General features: G+C 37.3%; 1 protein-coding gene across 4 annotated transcripts; it reads left to right on the plus strand.

Moving 5' to 3' along the window:
- Positions 1-102: 102 nt before the first annotated feature.
- arfip1 (ADP-ribosylation factor interacting protein 1 (arfaptin 1)) lies at positions 103-24,861 on the plus strand. 4 transcript variants are annotated; one of them, XM_077232426.1, is made up of 10 exons: positions 103-301; positions 2,252-2,565; positions 9,585-9,683; positions 15,568-15,673; positions 20,194-20,295; positions 21,442-21,554; positions 21,905-22,126; positions 23,008-23,165; positions 23,268-23,442; positions 24,245-24,861. In XM_077232426.1, exons 2-10 carry the CDS (start codon positions 2,254-2,256, stop codon positions 24,398-24,400), a joined length of 1,443 nt encoding a protein of 480 aa, XP_077088541.1. In that variant the 5' UTR covers positions 103-301; positions 2,252-2,253; the 3' UTR covers positions 24,401-24,861. The 4 variants fall into 4 exon arrangements, with proteins under 4 accessions (XP_077088541.1, XP_077088542.1, XP_077088544.1 ...); XM_077232427.1 differs by lacking the exon at positions 20,194-20,295 and having other exon boundaries at positions 109-301; XM_077232428.1 differs by lacking the exon at positions 2,252-2,565 and having other exon boundaries at positions 161-301.
- The last annotated feature ends 1,989 nt before the right edge of the window (positions 24,862-26,850 follow it).

A 26,850-nucleotide genomic window follows, 5' to 3' on the forward strand; every position in this document is an offset into this window, starting at 1 on the left:
TTTATATCACATTTATATTTGAGTTGGTTCTGTGGTTACAGTAGCCTACGATGTTTATTGTTTGGTCGGTGTTGGCATTTGTTATTTTGACCGCTAGGAGACAGGCATGCTGTGGCTCCAGTATATCTACTGACACACACGTCCTCTTCCGGGTGTGTTTGTAAAGACTTTCACTGAGCTGAGGAGGGACTCGCTGTGTATCGAATGCTGTGATACACACAGCAACTCAAACTCAAGCCAAGATCATTTTTATGGAACGAGCTGTGCAACAGGAAAGAGAACAGTTGTAATCTGTGAGCAGGTGAGTGCTGTTGAACAGAGTCAACTGTTGCATCGGTGCTCATGAATGTATGATGGCAGGCATGATGGCTTCAGTGTGCAGGGTTGATCCTCTGCCTCCTCTTCCATGGGGAAAAGTAACTTAAGGAAATTCAGTATACCAAACTGTCGACTTCTTTTTTATGAATCTATTATTTCACTCTTTAGATGAGGAGGCGAAAAAACCGGAATGTCAGCTCTTCATATTCCTTATCATTCATATGTTCATGATTAATTAAGGAATCATCGTTGATATAAAAGCGGTATAGAGAGTAAAAGGGCATGTTTATTGCGTTTTGTAACGTAACTGGACTGAAGTGCTCCAGGCAAAGGAAGTAACTCAATAGCAACTTTGTGACGTGCGGGTGCAACAGTGAGAGATTGAATTCCAGGAAGGAATAAGACAATGCCATTAATTAAACAACAAAACGTGTGTTCATAAAGAGGATGCTTTTAAATATACACCTTGTTTTGTTTTTGTTTGTACGTGTTGTGACGTTGCTTTACAATGGGAAGTAGAAAAGAGTTTACGTGTCCACGACGCGAAATAACGAATGCTACTATGGCAAAGGAATTGTTCATGAATATTAATGCCGTCATGTGACTTGACGGTCCAATGAAGAGTTCAAACTAGCGTGACCTAAGTGAGATATTCCAATGTGAAGCCTTCGCCGTAATAGTTTTTTTTTTTTTTTTGAAGGAACAGTGGGCTTCTTCCTACAATTGTCTGTGGCCTACTTTTACCCTCCTTCTATTTAAACTAAATAGATGCTTAAAATTACACTTATACAAGATATGAAAATTAACCATGATTGTATTATAGTAAAAGTGTAGTAACCATGATTTTGGGCAAATTGATTACCATTTGTATAACCAGTTTTACCACAAATACCATAGTTAAACTTGCGGTTAGTGTAGCAAAACCATGATTACCATGGTTTATAACTATAGTAAGCATTGTTTTTTTGTTTTATTTGTAGTAAAATCATGGTTAATATATGTATGAATGGTTAACCAATCTTCAAAACTAGGACACGTTTGCATGGCAACCAATAAACATAAAATTGGACTTACTGTAAATGACACAGGTGAGGCAGCATGATAATAGTATGATGTTGCTTTTGGTATTGAATATAATTTTTATATTGTTTGCTGGATATGAAAATATGTAGACAAGACATCAATAATTAAATAACACTTGAGCCTTCCTTTGTAGAGTTCACCAGTTCACCATGTGTAACTGGAGCTTCACTATACAAACCTTTTACCCCATTTTTTAGGTTAACTTAACTCTTACTGATACATGAGCATCATGGGAGAGTCTCTATGTGGACAGACATAGATACATACATACATACATTTCAATATTCATTCAAATGTATAGCTTATCATAATAGAGTCTGGCTAATTCTCCAGCCATAAACTCACTATTGTGAGTTTAGTCTACTTTATAATTTAACTCTTCCCTTATTAAACTTAATATTTTGGATGTGAGTAGTGTATGGTGGATCTTAGTCACTAGTCACTGCTGTACATGCTACAAATGTATAAAATGTCGTTTTTAGGCCTGAATTTGCATTTCTTTGTGTAAAGGAATGCAAGTAGCAGTCTACAGTTTATAAGAAGGACTGTATTTGGCTTTCTGTCAAAAAACATTATCTAAAAGAAATGTGGTGCATACACTGTATTTCGATTTACTAAACCATATTTTGCCAGGTCTGAATATCAGCCATCAAAATTGGTTCTTGGTCATTGACCTGTAATAATTACAGGTGGTTTGTACTTAAAGTAGATGTTTGTTCCGTTATGTATGTATAATGGCAGAACCCCTTCCTGAAACATCAGTCTCTGTGGAATTCTAACATTTACTTGAATTCAGCACCAGAAGGGGAAAAGAACTTGGTCAGTTGCTCATATGTATGTTTACTTTCAGGAATGTCAGAAGCTAGTTTTGACTCGGAGAAGAATGCTTCACAGGATAATCAATCAGACCCTAAACAACAGGGCCTCCAAAATACTGCTGAATCTCTGAGCCAATCAGAAGCCAGGAAAAACAGCCTGGATGAAACATGCATGACTGAAATTGACATCAGTGAGAACAAGGAAGTTGGAAACCACAATAATACTCTTAGTAAGGATGGTGATGAAGATGAGGATTTTCAGGCCCACAATCAAACTAGTGGAATCATTGAGGATAATCGTGATTCTGAAACAACGAGCAGTGTGGCGACAGAAGATGAAGTGAAGGTGACTGTAATGATATTGTGAGACCTGTAGCTTGGCTTATGCTTAATCTCGCTCATACATGTTGCTGTGATTTCAGGCATGGATGATTTTTCATAAGTAGGAAATATAAATATTATTTGAATCAGCCAAATTGTCTGTGATTTTAAAAGAACTTGACCTTTGCCTGAATGTTACAGCATTATGAAGCATCTTTCTCTTGTTCTATTTCATTGCTAGGTGTCTTTTGCTCCTTTATATGGGTGATGGTGCATTTTTTTTATAACCTATTCTGGTCAATTTTGTTTGGTCGTTACTTTTATAATTGCATTTATTTAATTTTCTATTTTGTGCTCTTTAGTTTAAATACTTGTCAGAGAGAGAGAGAGAGACACTATGTGATGTATAGTGTAACATAGGTAAATTTACTGCAAAACTTCATTCTAGTTTGTCATGTATTTTTATATAGTATAGAACCCATTCAACCATAGAGCCCATTTAACTGACAGTCATCAGCCTTTAACCATAACAAAAATTAATTTTAATGTTGTGCTTCCTTGTTTTGTAATAGTCCGGTGTCAGTGAAATGATCTGCTTGTACAGTCCTCTAAATGTAACCATAATAAATTTACAGTGGAAACTTAGCAGAGAGGTGGCACTAATACGGATCTTCTGAAATAGTACAACATCTCCGTTTCCAAAAAGAAGCAAAGAAAAATATGTTTGAACCAGTAAGTTGCTTATGCAAATTGCAAAGTGAATTAATCATTCAACTGCATAGAAATCAAAACTGCTTTACGTTAAAGTGTAAATTTATTTATTTTCAATCCGCTTTGTATTGTTTCAATGTTGGTAGTATATGTAGGCTAAATGAACAATGTTCTCCGTGTTACCTGGACCGAGAAATTCATGTTTATTTGTCAGTAAAAGTCCGTCGGATGATGCAAAACGCTCGCAGGCTTTCGTGAAAACTACAGATTATACTTCCCCATATTTGTATCCCAGCCCATGGACAGTCGGATTGGCTGAGTTATTAACAGAACAGTCATTATCGTACTTAGTCTACTCTTTAGAAGGCATTATGGTAAAAATTAAACATTATGGCAACAGCTTTCTTACCAGCGACTGTTTTGCTATGGAGGTTTGGCGGAACTGACAGAACAGTTTCTTTAAATTTTGTCCCCTCTGTTTGGCCTAAAACACTGTCTTCGTGCTCATCCAGTTGGAAATGTTGACTACAAACACTGAGGTTTTTAAGATTTTCCGTTGCATTTTTCTCTCCGTATTTACAATTTTTTTTACAGCCTTTAGCCACAGCCTACAACATGCTGGATCCTTCACTGGAAACCAAAAGTAACTTGCTTCTTTTTTTTTTTTTTGCATTTTTGCACCCTGGAACAGTACATGTCAACACCATTGTGACCTAGAATTTGCTAAGAATTATTTCCTATTAAAGCTGGGCGGTATTTGACTCTGGTAGGCGTATCTATAGCAGACTGGTGCAAATGGCCTTGTACGGCAACATGCCCAGTGCACTATGGGTGCAACAAACTGACAGCAGGACACATATTACTCAGGGATGTGATTTTTCCATATTTCTGACCTTAAAAGTATGACCAGACCCACATGAGTTGGGGAAATCTGAGGGAAAAAAAATTTATATTGTAATTATATAATTATTTCTATAATTATGTAATTATATAAATAAATAGTCTTACGCGTTGCACTGTTCATTTTAAGTTTCTGAAAAAGCTTCTCTGCAAGTGTTGTTGCTTATAAAATGCTTAGTCGTGGCCTAATGGTTATAGAAGTCAGACTGATAACCCTAAGGTTGTAAGTTCAATTCTCAATACCTGCAGGAAATGACTGAGGGTCGCTTGAGCAAGGCATGTAATCCCCACACTCAGCAAAAATGGCTGGCCACTGCTCCAGGTTTGTGTGTCTATTTAATACTCACTGCTCCTTATGTACTAGCCTAACTTAAATTGGATTGATTAAACGCAGAGGACAAATTCCAAGTATGGGTTACTCGGCCTTCACGTCATGTCAGTTTTTTGTCTTTTGTCAGCTAGTCACATGCCTGATTACTGCACTTTATCTGTCAGCATGATAGAAATAGTTATTCAGCCTGTCCTGATAAGGAAATGTTAACTGACTCATTCTGATAACTGAAAGGTTTGCTTAAGAAACCCATCTTTCCTTTTCTTCAAGCATTTATTAGACCTATGTTGCTTTTATGAAGAGATCATGATAACAGCTTTGTCTTTAGAATGTCTGATCAGATTGCTGTTGTTTCTGTAGCTCTCTTTGTTAATGTCACTAAGCAACTGAACTCTAGGGGACTCTTCTGCTGGGCTTGACCAAGCTACTGTTCATCAATATGCCTTTAATCATCAAATCTGGTGAAAAACTTTTCCAAAGCGTTTGGAAATAAGGGCTTTTAAAGTTGTGACTGCAAAAGACAATCCAGATTTGAATCGCTTGTAGAGTTGTTTAAAGAAACCAGTGAGAACCACAGTTGTCATTTGATTCATCTGAGAGAGTTTAGAGTCACTGTCCTGGCATGATGGCATCAGATGGCTCTGAAAGATTCATGCGCTGTTATTGGACACTGTGTGCTGTTTTCACTGGCCAGACAAACAAGCGATCGTTCTTTAAGATTCAAATCACTGAGCCTTTCCGCATAACACAAAACTTAATAGCCTTTTTGTAGTTACACATTAAACCACATGCAAGGACACTGTAAAAATAATGCCGGTGTTATGTTGCTTAAATTGCAAAACTAAATAGTGACAAAAAGCTGTATTTTGCATTCGTAATTTGCTTTCATTTGCACATGTAACTGCAGTTTAGCAGTTGACTGTATTTTATGACAATCAATGATCTAACTGATTTGGGCATGTTTGGGCTTTTAGGGAGGAAAGAAAGCGCACCAATCAATCGGAGAACCCTTAGGCCTTGCTTTCATCTGGTATTAGGATGCGTTTTGCTCGATCGGCTCACAAGTGGATTAGTTAGTTTTATTTCGAGTTTGACAAGGCAGGATATTGTAGAGAAAAACCCTGCAATGTATCAAACATAACACATACTCAAGACAACCTTATGTACCTAATTTAACACAAATTTAAAAACAACAACAACAAAACAACAGGTGGAGTCAAACAGATATGCAGAAAACCCTGAAATACATCAGGCGTCATACAATCAAACCTGTAAGTTATTTATAAAACAATTTAAGAGCAAGTGGAATAAAGGAAAGTTCGTTTTTTTGTTTTACTCCTGGGCACAACAAATTCCCTCCGCTGCCGAAGTAGATAAGGGATGACGCTAAATACAGGTGTAAACGGGGTCCAAACTGTTATGAGCTTGTCTACTTTCGACCACTTCCAGGGTCGAAAATGCATTTGACTGGATTGCTTTCGTATTGTAAATGCTCATGTGGTCGAATGGGTTTAAACAGACATAAAATACCACCTACTCTCCCCCTACTGGCCTAATGCATTAACATTATACTAGCCAGACCGGATTAAACTTTGACGGTTGGAGACCCAAGTTTGGTTTGAAGATGAAAAATGTATGAAGCACAATGATCTCACCATTCCTTATTATGGTCTTGTGGCTATCAGAGCAGAAATGAAAGCTGCTGCTCTCTGTGTGTTTTTCCATCATCTCCGGGCATGTTCATATGTAAAATGCGCAAGCTTATTTTGTCCATTAGATAGAAAAACACATTAATTTACCAGCCATAGACCATACACCCTCTCCTCAAGAGACCCTCTTACCATAGACCCTCTCCTCAAAGAAATCAGGACAGAAGTGGTTGAAAGTGGACAAAAGAGACGTATTAAAACACCAAGGGCCTCATTTATAAAACTGCGTAGGATCCTTACTAAAAGTGTACGTGCGCCAGAAAGCCAAAAATGGCGTACGCAAAAAAATATTCAGACTTAGAAAACCGTGCGTACGCCATGACCTGCGCAGAATTCACTTTATAAATCCCAGTTAGCGGAAGATTGTGCGCACATGCGTCTCCTCCCCGAAACAACCATATATGGAGCTTACAACGCCTAGTTTTACTATGCATATCCTCATCTGCATATCATTTGCATATGATTATTCACCCACGTGATAACATGTTTAACAGTAGGCTACAAGACATCAGGAGAATATGAAATGCGGATGTGCTGTCACATTAGTTACATTAATAAAAATAATTTAGTAGCCTATCCTTGCCTATTTTTGAATAAATAAATCAAATAGTGTAAAATACATTTCGGAGAAAGTTTTTCACAATCTTTTCCACTGGCCAAAGAGTATTTTTAATCGATTTATGTTTTTAATGGAAACAGATAGACCTCGTTGGTCATTATTTGCACGAAACTATTTTCTCAGACAATCTGCTATTATCATAAGCAATTATCTCTGTAGTTAAAACATTAAAACACCACATGCCAGAGGACAAATGTTCGAAAGAATTGCATCCACAACAAATATTTCTATTAATTGATTATAAAAAATGTTGTAACTTCTCAGTAATGATTTCATGTAATTTAAGTGTTTAATCAGAATGGCATATTTAATCTAAATCTTTACAACAGAAGTAAAACAAAGTTTAAATCATTTATTTATTTAAACTGTTATTGTGAACATGAACTGTATTTATGATTAGGACTTATAAGGAAGATTTACGGTTTTAGATGTGTTATGCTATGCGTCAGTTTCACTTCACGGCCCAACGCGCTCGCTAGCGCGGACATTTAAGAAAGGATGGATGTTTGCTTCATGTGATAGGCTTGGTGAGTGAAATTATATTTGTATTATCTTTCTTTATATGTATAAATTTTATTTAGATTTTCTGTCTAAAAGTGACCAAAAAGACATGTAACTACAGCTCACCATCGGTGTCGCCAAACTGCTCCATCTCCAAAATGTTCGTACGCATGGGTCAGAGTTTGCGTGCAGGTGCAAACTTACCCGTCAAGTTTGTTTATATAGATCACAACTTGTGCGTCGGAAGTGTCATACGCCTCTTTCAGGGCCAGTTTTGTGCGTACGCAATGGTTATAAATGAGGACCCAGGTGTAAACGGATTTGTGTCTCCCTCATGTACTTGTGATTCAATCGACCAAAACTCATCTTAATACCAGGTGTAAATAGGGCCTTAGTCCACACTCTCACTCCTGCATCGTGTCCATGGTCATTTGTCGGATCAGGTATGGTCGCTATAGCTCATGTGTACCTGGATTGAGTGATCGGATTTTTGTGCGTTTCAAATGTGTCTTATGTCTTTTTCAGTAAAAGTGCATGAAGTTACCAAGTGTCCTTAGAAGCTCTTCTGTCTAGCTTGTGTCATGTAAAAACAGCCTGTGGACTTACTGTAATGCAGTGAACTTCAGCTTTTATCAGAGCGATTAAAGACTCCATGAAGCTCATCAGCAATCTTCTTAGCCAATTGGCACAACTTTCTAATGCAATGTCATGTAGGCTTTATCTTGTTAGTGAGTTTTCGCCTGCTATCTCTCTCACATTCTCTCGTCATTGTACAGAGGAGTTCAGTCAAGTTAGATTTTATTTGGGCTATTTATTTATTTATTAGGTAAAACTTTACAATAAGGTTCCATTTGTTAACATTAGTTAACTACATTCGTAGTTGATGTTAATTTCAACATTTATAAATACATTACTAAAAACTAAAGTGTTGTCAGTTAATATTATTTAATGGACCTAAGGCAACATGAACTAACAATGAACAGTTGTATTTTTATTAAATAACATTAACAAATATTAATACTGTAACATGTATTGTCCATTGTTACTTGATGTTAGTTAATGCATTAACCAATGTTAACTAATGTAACCTTATTAGTGTTACCATTTATTTGTCTATTTTTATGTATTTATAAAAATATATTTTTATTTACTTACAATGAGTCCAAAGTTGTTGTTTCTCCCCTACAGAAGTTAAGAAAAAAAATTGTCCCTCACTTGCAGGTTTTTTTCTTCTTTTTTTAATTGAGGTTATCCAGGGAAATCTGTTTAGCCTATGCTTAACTCCACCATTCATCAAGTTGTGCTTTAGTTGCTAGGATATTTTATTTTATATACACGATTTATATTGAACATTAGAGTCAGCTGGAAAAAAAAAAAATATATATATATATATTCCTGATCCCAAAAGTTTGTGTTCAAACTGAAAACAAGTTATTCTCCCTGTACCTGATGAATGAATGAAGGAAGGAAGGAATATATTATGTAGTGCTTTACTATGTACTACTGTACACCCAAAGCGCTTTACAATCAATGTCAGGGTTCTCTTCTTAACCACCACCAGTGTGCAGCATCCACTTGGTTGACTCGGCAGCCACAGAACAACGGCGCCAGTGCGCTCATCGCACACAAGTTATAGGTGGAAAGGAGATGAAGTGATCAAGCCAATTCAAAGGATGGGGATTATTAGGAGCCCATGATTGATCTGGGCCAATGGAGGGAATTTGGCCTGGACACCGGGGTTACACCCCTACTCTTTACGAGAAGTGCCATGGGATTTTTAATGACCACAGACAGAGAGTCAAGAGTTTTAACGTCTCATCCGAAGACCGGTGCTTGTTACAGTATAGTTTCCCCATCACTATAGTGGAGCATTAGGACCCACACAGACCACTCACTAACACCTCTTCCAACAGCAACCTAGTTTTCCCAGGAGGTCTCCCATCCAGGTACTGACCAGACTCAAACCTGCTTGGCTTCAGTGGGCAAACAGTCTTGGGCTACAGGGTGATATGTCTGTAATGAGTTTCTTATTCACTAATAGTTATATTTCCCTGTTGCTGTTAAATACTTATTCCAAAACAGCAGTTGATCTAATCAATTTAGTTATTTATAGCTGTATTTTCTTTGTTTATGGTGGTGCGGTTATAACTTCACAAGCCCCTGTGCAAAGCTTTCTGGTGGTGGAAGCGCTCTGCATCTGAACTCTCAGCTTGACCGATTTAATGTTGTTTTCATGTCCTAGTAATTGTGTGTCTGTGTAATGTGTATTGAAGGTGGCTATGGCAGAGGAGGCCCACAGAAGCCCAGCTGCTCAAATCTCAGTCACCAGAAACGGAGAAGCAGACAAAAGTCACGAGGAAGTGTTTCAGAGGGTAAGACATCCTGCATAGAGCAAAACTATTTTTTTTTTTCAACTAAAAATGGTGCCATTTGAACACAGAATATTTGGATATAAATGTTTCCAAGATACTATGTAAAAATTACTTAAGTTGTCTCATGACTACTTATGTTCCTAATTATTGGAAAGGAGGAACAGACAATATATGTATTGTTACTGTATGTATAGATCAGCAGTAATAGTAAATATTTAATAAAAATGAATATATATATAATATATATCAAAATTATTCAACCCCCTGAATAGAATCCCTCACATCAGCACAAATCTGCAAAACAAAGCACACCTGATGCAACTAATCAAGGGCTTCATTAGTTGCACCTCGTTTTTTTTTTAGCTAGAACACATGAAATATGGAACAGGATACAAAAAGATAACTGTCACGGGTGGTCGCTGGCAGACAGATAAGGAAGACGTGATATCCAATTCAAAGGTTTATTTAACTAGAGAACAACAGACACATAATATTGATTACACCGGACACTGAACTCAAACAGAACTGAACATATAGGTGTTAATGATGGTTACTGATGAGTACACAGCTGAACGTAATTAGTGTCCGTGACAACAAATGAGTGACGAAAGCAGGTGATGACAAAACACAACGAGTCCATGTGGTGTGAGAGAGTGACAGAACGCCCCCTCCTGGAAGGTGCGTCCTCGTGCCGTGGTGACGAGGCAAATAAGATGAGGAGATGGCAAAGGCTTGGCAAAATATACAGAAGACACTGGAGGAGGTTCTGAGGGTCGACGGCCGACCAGGAGGAGGACGAACAACAAAGTCCAGGTTGGTGATGACGATGGAGTGAGCCAAGGGGTGGTCTTGAGCAGGGGCTGATGGATTTCCATCCAGGCCACAGCCAGCAGAGTGCCCCACGGCGGGGTTGACGGAGGGGGGAGCCATGGAGGAATGTTGGTGAGGGCCACCATGGGGATGGAGCCCACCGCGCAGCTGATGAGCCGAGGTGGTGGAGAAATGGTGAAGATCTTGGTGGCCGCGACGGAGCCGCAGCGACGACCTCCCGAGAGCGAGGTGGGGATCCGGAGGTCTGAGGGCGAGTTGGAGCTACCGAGGGCGGAGGTGGAGCCTGAGGTAAGGCGGAGCAAGCTGTAGCAGAAGGGGTGAAGGACCAGAGATCACCGGACGCTTCTGCAAGTCAGCAGCGGAGGTGCTACCGAGGGAGTCCGGCAAGACCGAATGGCCGATGGTCCATGGAGGTCGGGGGTGGAAGGAGCGCAGGTGCAGGAGCCAGGGAATAGGTCGAGGCAGATTGTAGTACGCTGAGGCTGTAGGTGGAACCTTGGGCTCCTCATGCCCAGGAGAAGGTCCCAACAGGTCCGAGGTGGTACAGTACCTCGCTACTGAGAGGCAGAGGTGGTACAGAGGGACTGAAGGGTGACAGATGACTGGTTGGCACAGATGGCTGAAGACTGGGAGATAGACTGAAGAAACCTAAAAAAAAATAAAGTGTTCGGGATAGTTTGGAGAGGTGGTGGGAGAGGTAGGGTGGGCGGGGCTAGCGAGACAAGCAGTTGACTGACAGGTTCAGGATTGACAGGTTCGGGCAACAAAACAGGGGCTAGACAAATTTCCTCTCCAAACTCAAAATCAAAAAGTGTTCTTGCCAGGAACTCAGTAGCAGGGGGGTGGGTCCTTGACGTCCACCCTTGACGTCCACCAGCACTCCCTCAGCGCGCTACCTGCGGTGGGCTCAGGTCGATGATGCTCGCCGTCTGGGTGGTTTTGGCTGGGCACTGGATGGGAAGTGAGGCTGGCGGAATCCTCGCCGGTGAACGCAGATCCGCAGGATGCCAGCACCCACTCCACATATGACGCAAAGCTCCCTCGAGGAACCTCCACGGACTTTCCTGAACTTTCAGGAACATCCGACATCAAGGAACGTACACAGGCAGTTGTCCGGGAAGGTGGTCTGATGGGCGAGACTCATAAACTCTTTAAAGTGTTTCTCGAGGGAGCGTTCTCCCTGCTCAAGGCACATGAGACTTGAAGAATGAAATAGGTACTGCAGTCCAATTCAAAATATCGGAGATCGTTGTTTCTCCTGCAGCCTGCTCCTCAGACTGGACGGCGCGCACACGGGTTGAGCACACGCAACAGGAACGAGCGCAGTGGACAATGAAAATTGGCAAATTGCCAATGTGCAGTATCACAGACCAAAACGAAAACAAACATTGGAAACTTACATTTAAAAGTAAAATAACTGGCTGTAGAAGTGTTTTTCAGAGAAACAAGTATGTGAACTTAGCATGTTTCCTCAATATGTGCAAACATATTATGGTATTTTTTGCTTTAGTAGAGTGAAAAAGTTACATACAGCACCTTTAAAGGAACAGTGGTTATACGACCTGGACGGGGCAGAAAAAGGAAGCTGTCAATGGCTGCAACCAGATATCTGAGAAGGCAGGTTAAGAAAAACTATTGTGTGACTGCAAAAGACCTGCAGCAAGACTTGATGGCAACAGGCAGTGACGTTTCAGCTTGCACACTAGGGAGCATGCTAAATACATGTGGTTTCCATGCCAGAACTCCAAGACGTACACCACTACTGACCCAAAAGCACACGAAAAGTGCTCAAAATCATATAAATAAACCACAGAAGTTTTGGGATTCTGTTCTGTGGAGCGATGAAACAAAACTGGATCTTTCCTGCCCTATGGATCAACAGTATGTCTGGAGGAAGCATATGCTGAAAATAACTCTTTGCATGGTGGTGGCTCTGTGATGCTCTGGGGATGCTTTGCATCCTGCAGCGTGTGAAAGGCAAGATTGATTCATTGAAGCATCAGGTAATCCTATGAAAACGTCAGGCCGTCATTGAGAAAGCTGAAGCTTGGGCGTCATTGGATCTTCCAACAGGACAATGATCACATTCACAAGCATACCTCAAAATCCCCCATGGCTTGGTTGCAGAAGAAATCCTGGAGGATTTTAGAGTGGCCATCGACTGAATTGAACCCCCTAGAAAATCTCTAGTGAGAATTTAAAGAAGGCGGTTGCAACACGCAAACCCAAGAATATTACTGAACTGGAGGCCATTGCTCATGAGTAATGGGCTAAAATTGATCAGAAACCCTTGCAGAAGCTGGTGTGGTTATACATTTCGTTTGCAGCAGGTCATAACAGCAAAATGGTGTTCTACTAATTACTAAAGATACTTGCCATGAAGGGGTTGAATAATTTTGAGACTGCAGAAGTCATTAAAAGTTGCATTTCTAGTTGAAATAGCTCAACAAAACAAATGTTTCCCCAAAATAAATTACTTTTGTTTGATTTGTTCATTGCAAACAGCTAAAGGTCTGTAAATTTTGCCAATCAACCTGATTTGCAATGGGGGTTCAATAATTTCAATTACAACTATATAGGGTTTTTCCTACATTTAAACTTTTTTGGTGGCCGCCAAAATTAATTTTTGTCCCGCCAAAGACTTATTTGATTAGTTATTATGATTTATGAGTGATGTAGATGACTGTTGCACTTGTGTGCGGGTGCATATTAACTGAGATAGAGAACAAGCAAAGAGCCCCTCCCTGCTGCACGCACACTTTCTGTCTTCAAACTAAGACAGAAATGGTAAAAGGTCGGAAGACAGAATCTTTTTTGCACGTGGCGCATTCAGAGAATTTTTTTCCTGAATTACCGCAGGGTGTGAAAAAACTTTGCCGCTTCTCTGACAAGCTCTGCACACATGCAGCTTACATAAGCCACACTTTCAATAAACGAAACTAAAAATAATAGTATTCAGAGATGAAGTGTTTTCTGTGTTGTCAAATCTTTTGCTATGTCCCAACAGCCGGGATTAGCACATCCGCTAGTGTCCAATTTGTGACCAAATAATTATTTTGAACCGATTAATTTTAATGAATGGTTAAAACAAGTGATCTGTCCAACACTGAATTCACAAGACATCACTTTCTGAATGGGTGTATAACAAATCATTTACTCAGAACACCTCTGAGATGAGAACGTAAGTGTGCTTACCTCATTTAGCAAAAGTGGTTTGTAAGATTTAGCCTTAATAATCCACTGCAATTTCTGGTTATTTATATTGACAATGTGGAGTAAATTACTCATAAAATCATTTAGTTTACACTGGAGTGAGGTGAAACCAGAACAAAGCAAGTTGTTGTTAGCTAGCTGCTAATTTTATTCTATTGTATATGGTAGTAAATTAGACTTAGTTCAAAGACATTTTTTAATGCTACTTTTTAATATTGATATGATAATATACTAAAATAATTATCAGGTCTAGCAAAGAAGGATCTTATCTAAAGCTATGAAAACCAGTGGTAAAATCACAGCTTTCTTTGCTAAGAGGGCAAGAAAGGATGACCGTGGTGGTGACAGGTATAGGTGTCTGATAATTGCATAGCCTATAACAGCCACAGTCCAGAAGAAATGAGCGGCCAAAAAAAAAAACGCATAGAATGAGCAACCATGTGTAAACAATGAGGAACAAAAGAAACAAACATCGTTAAGAGATCATACATAGTATGAGATACCAAAATAAGATACGGAAATTCACGAACTGTTTTGCACATCATGTGGGTAGGCTACTTTTTACAGTGTGTGGATGACCATGTTCGTCAGCCACCACCGAAGACCATTTTTGACTCAGGAAAAACACTGTGATATATAACAATATTATTATTATTATTTTATTTTTTTCAAATCAATGCAGCATTGCTCTGATTCTATAACCAACCAATGCACGGGGTTTGAACTGTAGTTGCTATTATTGTATGTTATGGATTGTTGGTTTGCCCAGCCCCACCTTCAGTTTCATGTATCCGGGTTAGGATTTACTTTGAGCTTGACTTCTTTTTATTAGCTTCATAAAAGTGTGCCAACATCCAGCCAGCCAGAGAGCTCATGGTTGAGTATTTAACTAAATGTGTGTCATGTCTATGGCAACAGTCTATATGCTAGGCATTCTGCACATTAAACAGAAGAATTAGACAACATGAATCATCAGGCATCTCTAAAAGCACAGTCATGACCAAAAGTGTTGGCAGTGACAAATTTGTGTTTCACAAAGTTTGCTTCAGTTGTTGCTGTGGTTTTGATTCACATTGTTTCTAGATTATTATCAGAGTGATCAGATGCATTTTAAATAATTGCAAAAACGTCATTGTTCCAAAAACATTTGCTTTATCACTACCTAAATTATGCTGCTACATCTTCTTTTTAGCCCTAGCATGAAATGAGCAGCTAACATTATATAACTAATCATATCATCAGCACATGGGAAAGTGTGTAAAAGTACTAGTCATGTGAAATCACATATCATTCTGATTGGATTATATAAGTAATTGTTATAAACGGAGGGAAGAAGTGCTTCCAATCATTGTGTTCTTGTTCTTACAAATTGTGAATGTATGCCATGTATTTAGTTTCAATGTCTGAGGAAATAAAGAGCTTTTTGGTGTAAAGGAGAGACCCTATAATAACTTTTTATACTTTTGTACATATAGGGTAACTTAAAACACACAGAGCAGATTTACTTGGCCACATTGACACTGAAAATATGCCCATTGTATTTGTGTAATTTGTTATTGTCCTCATAAATATGCAAATGAGAACATTAACCCTGAGTTTACAGAGTTTAGACTATTTTAAGAGTGACTGTTTTTTGCTATGAAATTGACCAAAAATTATTCAGTTTTGAAATGAAGTATCTTAAAATTTTGACGGCTAAAAATGAGATTGAAAAATGGGAGAAAACGCAGTATACAGTACACACAAACAAAGTATGTTGTAAATTGCTTTGTTGTGATATCTTTGAGTGTCATTCATTTATATTCTTGTTTGCTGTTCTCTTTCTTTTATTTCTCTCAAGGATGTGCCACATAATATCTCCTCTGGACCAATCATGTCACACTCCCACAAATCAAATGAAAACTATGCAATGACTGAGGGAGTGGTCCAAGTGGGTCCCTTCACAGGTATAACACTAACCATGCATTGAACATGAATATCATTTGTGTTTGTTCTTTACACAAATACAAATAATGACTCAGCATGCTACAGCTGACTAGTTTGTTTGCGCAAAAATGTATGTGCTTACATAAGATTACATACAGATTGGCAATTCGCTCAGAGATGGACAAAATGTTAATCATTTAAAAACACTTCCTCTCATTGTATTAAATGAGATCAGGCTGGATAGAGTGTTATTCTTCAGTCATTAGATTCAATATCTTTTCACTATCCGGTTCGTCTAATTTAAACCCACATTTGTTTGTCTGTGTTTCTCTTTGTGTGTGTTGTGGAGAGAGGGAGAATTTGAATTTGAAAAGAAAGGTGTCCCTGTCTCATTACAGAGTCGTCTGTGATCTTTTTTTTCAGTCTGCTTTCCCCTTTCATTATTTCATGCTCATTTACTATGTGAATTTATTTGTAGAACAGAAACCTGGCAACCTCTCATTAGCTGGGTGTAATTGCTGACCACCCCTTTTTATTATTTTCCTTGTCACTTGTTAGCTTAGTAAGCTATGGAGCTTGTTTCTTCTCCTTGCTGCAGTATCACCTACTGGCAATGAAATCATTTTGAAACATGATTTGAAACAACAAGTCCTGTTATGATCGGAATCTCCGACAGTTCATGTTGCTGAAATCAAATAGTCATTTCTGTGTACACAATAGGGCTGAACGATTAATTGCATGTGCGATAATATCGCGATATGATAAAACGCGGGGTTTTTTTAACCGCAAAGGCTACGATTACACTCTGGTCAAGTGACACTTTATTTATGTGATATTGTGTTATAGATTCTCTCTCCAACGATTCTGGATCGATTCAGAGAATTACAGAATCGATTCTGAGCTTAGTTTTTAAACACAGATGCGTGTGTTTTAAAAACACCCCAAATGCTCTCACACACATACACACACACACACACCACTCGAACCTTCCGCAAAATAATCTTTCATAAAGTTCGGAAAAGTTGAAGCGAAGAATTACAGGGACATTTAAAAGGCTTCATTGCACAGGATATGAAAGCTTTGCTTGATGTTACTCGCAGTGTGCGATATCGCCTGCCGGTGTTTTACTTACAAATGCTCTACGAAGGCATAGAAGCACAGAAGGCTGCTTTCAACTTCAAATACTCCCGCGCGCATATGGCATATCCTCCGTCTCTGTGGTTAAATGTTCTTGCATCTCAAAATGCTTTTATGACGCGAAATTAATGTTAAATCTCAAAGCTCTTCAATGGAAAATGTTTGGATAGCCTAATCTTAAATAATGAAAGCACTCTTTGTTTATTGCAATGTTTTTTGTACCTCTTTTTATTTACTAGTTTTATGTTTTGAAGCTATATTAGTTTATATAGCCTATTTCAAATTCTTAACATGCCGTTGTTTCAATAAAATTGTTTGTGTAATTATTTTTAAAGTACTTAAAATCTTTTTTATTTAATTACATATGTAATTATAAGTTTTATTAATAAGATTAATTAATAAGAAAAAAAGTAGATCAACAATCGTTTTGGAATCAGATCATGTTTTATTGCTTGTCTTTGTTGAATAATACAGAAGATAAAGAGCTTAAAAAATAATTGCATATTAAATCGCGATCGCAATATTGGTTAAAAAACGCAATTTTCAAAATCGTTCACCCCTAGTACACAAGCATTACTGTTTAAAATATGGAGGTCAGGAATATTTTTTTACATGTTTTTGAAAATAGTTACTTATGCTCACCAAGGCTGCATTTATTTGGTCAAAATACAGTAAAAACAGCAATTTAATTAAATATTTATGCAATTTAAAATAACGGTTTTCTATTATTTTTCTATTTGAATGTTTTAATATGTAATTTATTCCTGTGATGCAAAGCTGAATTTTCAGCAGTAAGTCCTCAATGTCAAATGATCTTTCAATATTCTTTGATGAATGGAAAGTTTAAAAGAATTTTTAATCCATTTAAAGGTGCAGTAAGCAATTTCTGAGAAACACTGTTGACATTTGAAATCGACACCTGAACAAACATACCCTTCCCTGTATTGCTCTGCTCCCAAAATAATGAACACGATATGTAACAACAAATTCTGCAACAACAAAAAACAATGTTACTCAAGCAGAAACTGTATCGAGCAGAAACAAAGCAAACTCGGTGTCTGTTTTTAGGCCTTCCTGCTCTTTAACGTCTCTCCAACACTGGAAAGTTTTTCCCATATTATCCTCTTTTGTATTATCTCATTCATCTCTTTTTTCTTTTTCTTTTTTCTTTTTTTTTTTTTTAAACAGTCTTTCTGCAAATGTCTCACTTTCTCTTGTCCCCATCGTGAACCTATTCGCCCCCTAATGCTGATTGCTGTAAGAGTTTTTTCTCCAGCCAGGACTATGTATTAACCAATGTTTTTTTTCCAGCACACACACAGAACAGACATCTAGAAAATATTCACAAAATTGTGTTTAGGTCAAGTGGCCACGCAAGTCCTGAAAAGTGAAGCCAAAGCATTTCGATCGCCCTCTGGTGGCTGGCTGCAGTATAGGTCTCCATGTAGTCGAATGCGATATGAGCCGGAAAAAAAATCCAATCACATAAAAAAAAACAATGTACAGATGGTTTCTTTCATTTTAGGTAGTTCTTATCTCACAAACCTATGTTCAAGTGTTAGTTTTCCCAATAAGGTTTTGTGCCCCATACACATACGATTTTGGGCTGTCCTAGACAAAAGATGACCAATTGTGGGGATTTCTGGGGTCGTGGCTCCTAAACGGTGGTCTTACGTCGTACAGTGAGAGAGGTTCAAAGGTGGCCTTTTTCACGGTATTGCGACTAAAGATAGCCTGTTAATTTTCAGTCATAAATTTAACATGATCATCTCATAGTGTGTTTGCTGCTACGACCTACGTCTACTGACTAGCCAATAAAAACGCAGCATGCAATGGCGTATTGATGCGACATGGCAGCGCTAAAACTACTTACCTCAAGCTCCATTTGCAAAATTGGCATGCCAAGTTAGACTTTTTCCCTTGCCATGTCCGCGTGCATATTCTCTTCTTTCGCTACTTTTTTTTTTTTTCAGTGCACATAACCACAATTGCAAAAGTGCTATTCATCTTGTTTGATTTGATTACCACTGGCACATGCTGTTGACGTTTTATTCTTCTATACTAACTTATGATTCAAAGTGTCATCATCATACAGTCTACATATAAGTATAAGTAGTGCTGGGCGGTATGACCAAAAATGTATATCTCTTTATTTGTCAAAATATACCGGTTTCACGGTATATGACGGTATTTTTTTTTTCCAAGCATGACTGGGTGTTAACCACATTTTCTACCGATTGAGAGAGGAAATACTGCAGTAGTATTGACTTTGAATACCCTATTTTACTGGCATGAGTGAATATTTTAGAAAAATTCCACACTAGTATTAATACAGTTTCGTAAAGTTTACGAAGAGGTGCCAGCAGGAGGTGCTTTAGGAGCAGCAGAAATAGCGGTTTCCCCGGTAACGGCTGTACAAAAAGCGCTCATAAACACTGCTTTATCTGGAAAGATAAAGAAAGATTAAATGAAAATAGTATTAACAATTTTCTAAAGTTCCCTTCAAAGATACATTCATATAAAAAACCTGCGCCGTGTTTTTACTTTGAAATGTCCATTGCTCATGTTTATTCAACAATGTCAAAGCCTTTTGTAAAATCTATTTGTGGCAGGCAGTGTTGATATTGTGAACCAATGTTTGGGAAACACTGTAATGTAATTTGACAGCTATTAATTATAGTTTGAGCTATCCATCTTCACCGTCACACTTAGTAATAACACATACAGCTGTGTCCTCACCCCTGTGAAAACGGACCCCTCTCAAACAGTGTCGTGCCGCTCCGAGTTCCCAACGTTGTTTAAGCGACATACCCTTTTTGGTATTGCGTTATACTAAAAATACATATCATAACAAAAATAAACGCCAGTGTTCGGTATGAACTGGTATATCGCCCAGCACTGAGTATGAGTATAAGACGGACCTTGATGCCGTGGCTCCACCTCAGGATCACTAGTGCGTAGACATTTTTCTACAATGGAAGGAAGTGGAGATGCACTGTCCATCTTTTTTTACAGTCTATGGTTTAGGTGTTGATTTACATTTTATAAAGCATTTCTCAGAAATTTCTTATTGCACCTTTAATGCATCATTCCTGAATAAAAGTATTATTCTTTAAAAAATAAAAAATAGACTGAGCCTAAACTTTTGAATGGTAGTGTAAATGTGAGTGGTCAATTTAATGCGCTAGTACTTTTGATACTATTACCAAGCTCTGGTTTACCTGTTTTTGCAGCATAGTTTCCATAAACAACAAGGCCAAACAATCAATACATTATTTTTACTTATTCATTAATTAATACATTTTATGATATATGGACATTTCCTCCTCTGAGTCTGAAAAACTATTTGTAAAATACAGCCACAGTGTATAAATGATAAAAATTCATCATTGACCATTTTTAGAGTCGCCATTCCAGGCCACCACACCTACAGTTGTTCCCAGTCCTGCGGCAGCCAGCCGGCTAGCTCGCAGCATCAGCGATAGTCAGGTGGAGACACAGAAAGGTACCACATACTGTAACGGACGACGTCACGCATGAATCTACGTTCCTTAATCTCTCCCTTACTAACGCCGCACTGTCAGTTTCAGACTATACCATCATAAAGACTTTATTCTAGCAGATTCCAGTGATGTCTGTTGAAATGTTCAATCTTCAAGAGACATAAAATTGACATCACTTCCTGCTTTTGAAATGTGTCTTGCAGCATTCATTAGATTGGCAGTGTTTAAATTTATGATGGTGTTCTTTCAAACTCTGTGATCTCCAGGCCTGTTCTCTTCCTTATTGTTGCTTCCCTCTTTAATAACTTGAAGTCTGGGCTCATTTATTCGTCTTGGCTGACCACACTGTAACCTTTTGCCTTCCTGACTGATCGCAAAAGATAAAGACCGTTTCTCATCAATAATTTCCTATTTTTCCCCTTTCAGGACTTTAATGCAAAACAATTCACTGCTTTTGTCGATTCTCACTGTCTCTGCCGCCTTCTGACATTTTAAAAGAGACTCTTTTTCAACTACAGTATGCTTAGTCTAGTATTAGTCTTGTCCATGTTTCAGTAGGGGTTTTTTGTGCTATTTATATACTATTTTAGTTTTCATTTAATATTTAGAATTAGCATTTTTAGTTTTCATTTAATATTTAGAATTAGCATTTTTATATTTTCACTTTTCACTTTAATTTTAGCTTAATTTAGTAAAAAAAAATTTTTACAAAATTGCTATTGCCATTTTAAAAAAAAAATGTTTTTCTTAATGGTTTTATTTATTTGTATTTGAGCTTTAGTTTGTTTTATATCAGCTATACTCTAATTTCCATTTAGTTTATGTTTTTCATCCTAATATTTCTATTTTATTTCAGCTTTATTTCAAATAACAAAAATGATTCTTTATTACTTTTGTTTTGTTTTAGTTGACGATAACTACGCTGTCGTGTTTTGTCAAATGCATAATTATTTTAAATGTGGAGTTTTCTCTGCAGACTTTTGATTGACTTTGATTCAGCCAATCACTCAATCATTTTATCACAGGTGACATATAAGCAGGTGACATATTTTGGGGTTAATCATTTTTGCCAGTGAGTCACAATAAGAATAGAGGGGTAATAACATACAGTAATCACTGTCAATAAACAGATGTCATTCTGTCATTAGGTGATTTGAGAGAGCAGCAGATGGGAGGAGCAGTGGTCCTTGCCGATGACATGAAGAGTCCTGCCATAGAGAAACTGGAGCTGGTGAGGAAATGGAGCATCAACACTTACAAAGTGAGTGATTCCCGCCATGCTGGTTATGAAGGTATCAGTCTTCAGTAAAAAAAAAATGCGTCAAAAAGGCCTGGGTTTGAGGCACTTGGATTTTCTTTGTGAAACAGAAAATTTTGTGCATAGCACTTAGAGTTGTGGTCTGTATGGAGTTGAAAGAATGTGAGATAGAAGTTTAATCCAACTTGTGGCAATTTGTCAGTCCTGCTCCCCACTATTCTCTCCATTATTTCCTGTCCTCTCTATATTATTATCAAAAAAAGAGACAAAAATGGGGCAGGGTTTCTATATCTACCCTGTGCCCATTGTTGTAAAAAAATATTTTTTTTTTCATCTTATACCCTTTCCTACAGTGCACTAAGCAAATTCTATCAGAGAAGTTAGGTCGCGGCTCCCGTACGGTTGATCTGGAGCTGGAGGCTCAGATCGAGATTCTTCGTGAAAACAAACGCAAGTACGAGCATGTTGTGAAACTGGCGCAGACGCTGTGCACTCAGCTGGCACAGATGCTGCAGACGCAAAGACAGCTAGGTGATGCGTTCGCTGACCTTAGTCTCAAGACACCCGAACTACATGTAAGTATAAAAACTGTTCTATCTAATGTTGTATCTGCTACAGCCTCTTGATTTTAAATAAAATGTCATGATAATCATTTTTTTGAGTTTTCATTAAACATGTATGTATAATCATCATCTTATAGTTTTTTAGTTGTTCTAATTAAGTACTTTTTCATAGTTGTAAGTGATTTTGCTATATATTTTTGGTTAGAATATGATAATCTTAGATCATCTCACAAATATTCTACAAAATTCTTGTTTGTTTTTAAAATGGTAAAACAGTACTGTTTGAAATTAAAAAAAAAACAGCAGTGCTTGCTGTCAGGTTCTCCATATATTTAGGTCATGTGATTAAAAACTTTGATTACTCTGGTTAATACAAAGAGAATACATGTTTTCAGCAAACCAAATTATTATTATTATTTATAGTCTGTGTGTGTCTATATGAGATAAATGCAATATACCAATAGAAAATAGCCATCAAACAATCATTTCATCATTTTGACATTTGGTTTGAATCACTATAATACGACACAAGTGCATCTGTGAAGACTACATAGATTTTCAGATTTTATTGATAAAGAAAATTGCAATTCTGACAGTAGAGTATAACTGGATGCCTTTATAAGGTATCATTTATTCATGGACATGGATACACTTTGGAATTGCTTTTTCCAGAACCACCACAAATACTTTGACTAGACTATAACCAGAAAGTGGATTGGTTTCTTGGGGAGTAGCATTTTATTTAAATTACTTAATTTGCAGAGAGGGGACAGTTTCATTGTTTTATTTGTGGTGTTTCACTGTCTAGCTGTCTATTTTTGTGCGTTTGTGTTTTATTGTAGACAAATACGCATTTCATCTCAGTGTGTTTTATTAATTGAATTGTATTTCAGGAGGAATTTGGCTACAATGCAGAAACCCAAAAACTCCTGGCGAAAAATGGAGAAACCCTGTTAGGAGCTATCAACTTCTTCATCGCCAGTGTTAAAACTCTAGTGGATAAAACTATAGAGGACACCTTGATCAACATTAAGCAATATGAAGCAGCAAGGTCTGAATATATCTTTATAAACCACTGTATGCCACTTTTGTATAATATATACCTGTAGAGCAAAACATTCTCATTCTGTATGACATGTGCTTTTTTTGGTAGGATTGAATATGATGCGTATCGCACAGATTTAGAGGAGCTCAATCTGGGTCCACGGGATGCCAACACACTCCCCAAGATTGAGCTGTCTCAGCAACAGTTCCAGATCCACCGTGAAAAATATGAAAAGATGCGCAATGACGTCTCGGTCAAACTTAAGTTTCTGGAGGAAAACAAGGTAGGTGAAATGTATCTTTTGAAATCAGCTGCATGTAAATAATGTATTTGTCTTTTGTATATCTTAATAGTCTATAGTAAAATGAAGTGTCAAAGTTAATATGGTGGCTATTCAGTATTTGTTTGGTACTTTTTTGCACTATATTGACCAAATTGAAAGTTTAAAATAAATTGCCATTTGTATGACAAAACTTAATTGCTGAAATGAGTTTTTCCTAACACTGCTACTTCCCTCTTTTCTAGACCTTCTAGGTAGTAGCAGGTTTCATAGATAATTCTGTACCTACAGTGCTAATGTTAGCTAAGTTCAATGTCTTTGTATTTAAATCTTCTCCTTGTAAATGTGATGCTGATGTTTGTGATCTTAAAAAAATTAACCAACTCTGAAAAAACCTTCATTTTTAGCTGATCTAACTAAACTCTTGTTTTTTTTAACCGTTCTTGTTCACTTGGAAACAACGCATCACATTACAGAAGTAAAATATGTTGCAAAGGCCATTTCAAGTTGACTAATATATCCTGTTGGAAAAGACGAACTCAAACTTATTAAGGCATCTTTATTATTCAATTGCTGTAAGATATATGCACAAATGGCTGGTTAGCGCTGTGGTTGTCTAGGCTACTCCAAATTTGGCAGGCATATTTTAGGAAATAATCAGTTATAAAATCTGGGGTCATTTCAGTAAAAAAATTTCAGTACATTTTTTACTTTTGAATTTTTTTTCCCCCTTTTCAGTACTTTGAGTTCTGAATTACATTCTCAGGTTGTGAGTCGCTGAGAGTTTTCATTTCTTTTTCCTCAGGTGAAGGTTTTACACAACCAGCTGATTCTCTTCCATAACGCCATCGCAGCGTACTTCGCAGGCAACCAACAGCAGCTGGAACAAACCCTTAAACAGTTCCACATCAAACTAAAGTTACCAGGAGGAGAAACCCCATCTTGGCTGGAGGAGCACTGATTGAGTCAGCATTCCTGAAATATGTGCACTCCTAAAGGAAACCAAATCCAAAAAAAAGCAAAAATGTTTCTATCACTCCTTTCCCTTTTTACTCCTTTCAGGACACTAAATCCTGTCAATAAATGTCGAAGACAGAAGTCTATTTGATAAGAGAGAGAAATATTTAGCCCCTCTCTTTATCCTTGTGTCTGACTTTACACTTGAAGTTTAGCTTTTAAAATAAATACTTTTGTTTGCACTCTCTTGCACAACAACAACCACAAACACAATCTTGTTGTTTTTGAATCAAGTTACCAGCACTTTATGGTACACAAAAATACAGACAATTTAACAGTAAGCAGAAAGAAATGAAGCACCATGAGAATGTTGTAAAGCCTTTAAGTAGTTTTTCCACGAAGATGATTCAAAATCAAATTGATCTTGAAATAAAAGCATTACCAGTCTGAGACAATTTTAGACCACACTTGTGTCCACCTCTCCTAACTCTTATGTAATGACATCATGTTGTCATCAATAAAATTCCACACTGCCGCCTTCAAGGGCATGTTCAACTAAAAGGTTGGCCATTTTAGTACTAACTTGAAGTTTTGATATTATGCATTTACTGTTCTCACAATTAAAATAAAAAAGAGCAGGATAATTGGACGTTATAAATGCTCAATATTTGGCTTTTTATCTTTAAAGTTTACTAATTTTTTTAAAGGGAAACTTTTGTAGATTCCATGGGAAGGGGATGGAGCTTCATTTCTTACTTGATGTGCCTTGCTCTTTGTCAATCATCAATTTTAATCATCTTCAGTGTTGTCAGGAGTTGTGAAAAACAAATGTACTCCCATTGCTCTCCTACAAACTACAGAATGGACCAATAAACACAGCCAGATGTGCAGCCCTGGGTAATCACATGGGTACATGTAAACCAGCAACTTTTATTTAACTTGACATTTACAATCTGTGATATCTTTCTTTTTTCTTTTGTTTCATTTTTAAAACAATCTCTCCTTGCATTCCGTTTCTTTAATAACTAAGCCAGGAGACTATTTTGTACAAAATGTAAACCAAATTAATTTGACATGAAATGCCATGTCAGCTGCCTCAGCTGTTTATATCTGTTTGGGTTTTATTGTTCTTTCTCTGCGCAACTTAAAAAAAAATTATATATATATATATATATGGAAGAAGAGATTTTCTAAAGCATTCACTTCTGATTATTGTAGAAAGGGTCCAATAAATTTAACACTGTAAATGCAAGCGTATAATGTTTGGTCAAATTAGATTAAGCCAATACCAACTCAGATGCTAAACTGGAAAAGCCTTAGATTTGGACATTTAAAGAAATTCTGCCATAGCAGTATGTAGAAGTAGAAGGGGGAGGTTAGGGGAAGCTATGTCAAAGGAGATTAATGTAGAACAAATTAATATAAAAATATACAAAATAGGGATGCCAAATAAAATGCTATGTTTTACTTCTAGCCAGAATTCAAAATTATGAAGTGTAATCTTGGAGATTTCAAACATCCTCACACCTGGTTTTCACCTGTTCTTGCCTCATTTTATTTGATGAACTACCTTTAGTCTCTGTGTGACTTTTCAGTTCTGTCTTAACAGCAGACAGATAACAATGTACAGTAAATGTATGAGAACTGACTGACACATTCATAGACACATCTATATATTTGTAAAATTGTGTATTTTACCTTGGGTATAAAGAATTTGGCTGTGTGTTTTTTTGAGGATTTGTTGATTAATGGACTGGGAGTTTAAGGGCAAAAAAAGTACTGAATGTTGAATTATGGGAGACAATAATAAAATTTAATTCTTATGTATAATTCTCTTTTTTTATTCACATTTATTAAATACTTTCCGTGATAATTCATGCCTTTTTTTATATACCATATTTACACCTGACACCCTTTGTGGTTATGAATTAAAACATTCTTTGGCTTGTAACATTGCTTCAGTTCACAGGATACCATTATGACATTATTTATCACACAGTCAAGACTGCATTCTGCCTACAGAGGGCATTGTTGTCTTCTTACTAGTTGACCTAGTGTTTTCAATGACTTTCTACTAGCATTGTTCTAGGAACATTGTGTATTATGAAAAGCTCTATGCAAATTTATTTTCTCTAGAAGTTATTCACATCAATCGAGGGTGCACTCCAAATACGGATTTTTCATATGAAGAAATGTGAAAAGAATGTATATGCCTAGTGCCTAAAAAACTAAGCAAAATGTATGCGTATCACTATAGCGCTGCCACTGGATTTGAAAAAATATTCGTGCTCACACAATATAATGAGAATATTGAATACATTTTCAGTAAGTTCTAAAATTACCCTCAACTTACTGTTTCTATCTAGATAATTGGCCTGTCATCTCCATGGTTGCCAAATAGACCTGCTTGTTTAATAAACAGCCAGCGATGATGTATGTCAATATTAATAATTG

This window comes from Siphateles boraxobius, unplaced genomic scaffold (genome assembly GCF_051911475.1).
Source record: "Siphateles boraxobius isolate OS27281-9 unplaced genomic scaffold, OSU_SipBor_1 17, whole genome shotgun sequence".
Taxonomy (NCBI): Eukaryota; Metazoa; Chordata; class Actinopteri; order Cypriniformes; family Leuciscidae; genus Siphateles; species Siphateles boraxobius.

Excerpts from the sequence above, each read along its gene's own strand:
- arfip1 (XM_077232426.1), top strand. The coding sequence starts at position 2,254 with ATGTCAGAAGCTAGTTTTGACTCGGAGAAGAATGCTTCACAGGATAAT. Across the intron at positions 15,674-20,193 it reads CCAAGTGGGTCCCTTCACAG|AGTCGCCATTCCAGGCCACC; the intron begins GTATAACACTAA and ends GACCATTTTTAG. Across the intron at positions 23,166-23,267 it reads AAGCAATATGAAGCAGCAAG|GATTGAATATGATGCGTATC; the intron begins GTCTGAATATAT and ends TTTTTTTGGTAG.